The sequence below is a fragment of the Microtus ochrogaster genome, linkage group LG12 (genome assembly GCF_000317375.1).
Source record: "Microtus ochrogaster isolate Prairie Vole_2 linkage group LG12, MicOch1.0, whole genome shotgun sequence".
In the NCBI taxonomy this organism is placed as follows: Eukaryota; Metazoa; Chordata; class Mammalia; order Rodentia; family Cricetidae; genus Microtus; species Microtus ochrogaster.
Genome location: NC_022036.1, coordinates 5,447,486 through 5,449,472, shown reverse-complemented (window position 1 = coordinate 5,449,472; position 1,987 = coordinate 5,447,486). Strand labels below are relative to the sequence as shown.

Below are 1,987 nucleotides of genomic sequence, written 5' to 3'. Positions count from 1 at the left end.
TTCCCTTTCAGAAATTCTGGCTAGTGAGGACCAAGGGTTAAAGGAATCTCAGTTGCTAAGGTAACCAGTGTATCTCTTTTCAACCACACACATTAGTCTTTTCCTCCTCTTCATTTCCATCCAAGTCCCCATTCTTTTTTAAACCTTTTCTATCACACACACAGAGTCCTCCTCTTTATCCTCAGACTCCTGCATTTCTTATGCCACCATCTGTCTGTCTCATCTCTGTTTTTATACAAGAGAAGAGCTGAGAGGCAGAAGAACTGGGAAGTTAAAATGACAACAAGACCATTACTGGCCCTAGTGGCAGAGCTTGCGAGGCTGAGACAGGAGCATTGCTTCAAATTTAAGGCAAGCATAGATAACACAGTAGAATCTGTCTCAAAACACAGCAACAATAACAACAACAACAGAGCAACAGTCCTAACTCCCGAATGAACACATAGCACAGAACTTTTGCATTTGGCCTTATCAAGCATGCTGAGAACCTTCCTATATTAAGGCTTATCCTGCATATCTGTCTAATGACGTCTTGTTTCCCCCTGATTAATGTCTCAGGTCCACGCCTCTGCAAACTTTCCAGCCTCAGCAGAAAGATGCGGAGACTCTTGAAGAGAAATTAACTAATTGAGCTACATGAGTTGGTATTCCCTACCTGCTCAGCAGTCTCTCAGTTCATCGGGTACAGCTACCGGTAGATCTCAGTTCTCTCAGGCCCAAATGTCTGTGAGTATGCCCAGTGTAGCTCAGTAACAATTTTGGACAAGCATAAGACATTAGACGAGAGCAGCATGCTTTGAGAACTGGCATATGCTAGCCTACTACCAGATATCCATAAACTAGGAACTTTACTATGTGTAGGCAACTCACAGGTTCTGCACACGTGAGTCACTGAATAAAGAATTTAATAAATTTCTTTGAAACGTTCTGACTTGAATCATGTTGTTTTCCAGACTTGGACTTGGCTACCAACCAAAAACTCAGTGACAAACCCCTCCTCCACCTGTCCCTAGCGAGGGCTCCTAGTGAGGGTGGTAGGACTAAGGAGAGGGTGTGGTTTTTGCACAGATGCCTGCCCCACCCCAGTCAGTGTGATACTCCAGGCACAGAAGTAGAAGCCAGAGTGACTGAGAAGCAGCTTCTCAGAGCTCAAGATGAACTGGCCATCTTGGGGTCTGGAGGCCGAGAGGTTCCGAGCTGTCACCGATACCACATCACCAACACTAATAGAGTAGAAGAGCTGCTGGAGAGTCCCTCCTTTGTCCTGCCAGTACCAGTAGAGGTTGGGGCTTGATTGCCCCTTGACAGTACACTCCAGAGAGAGTGAACTGCCCACAGGCTGCACACTGACAGCTGGCCGTTGATCAATAATCTGAGCACCGACACCTGTAAAAAAGATCAAAGAGTTATTTAGAGAAGAAGCCCCCCAGGGACGGCAACTGAGCAGCACACTGGAAGGGCCAGAAATGAAATAGGTTCAGGGCAATGGGGGCGGGGGGGGACCAGGGGTTCCAAGTCCATTCTAAAGGATATGAAAACTGTGAGTCACTACTGCTAATGGGGTGAAAGGCCAGTGTTTATCCCAGCAACTGGGAGAGGCAAGCCAGCAGCAGACTCTAGGTTAAAGGTATTGGGATGGGAGCAAAGATTTGAAGGGAGGCTTTCCAGAGGGAAGAGCACCCACCCAAAAAAGTGCCCAGGAGAAAGGCAAGGAGAAAGTGGAGCATAGTTCAAGATGGTCTTTGACTGGACTTGTCTGCTCAGTACATCCTCTTCTAGGCCCGAGATGTGCAGGCCCCTCCCTCCTCAAGACACGCTGCCAGAGTGGAAGCTTAGATCCCCTCGAGCTGGGGAGGAAAAGAGGCTGGGCTTTCTTAAGCAGGTGGTGAATCATCCCCACCCTCCCTGGGAACCAGCTGTGCTCTGCACTTGTTAGCATTATTGCAATCCTGCTGATGTTCTGGTATGCAAATATAGCTAATGATTC

The 1,987-nt window shown here is 47.6% G+C and overlaps 1 gene segment (V, D, J or C); it reads right to left on the bottom strand.

Moving 5' to 3' along the window:
* Positions 1-1,009: 1,009 nt before the first annotated feature.
* Positions 1,010-1,727, bottom strand: LOC101979325. The segment is given in 2 exon segments: positions 1,010-1,386; positions 1,685-1,727. Coding segments are annotated over 2 exon segments (420 nt in total).
* Between the last annotated feature and the right edge of the window lie 260 nt (positions 1,728-1,987).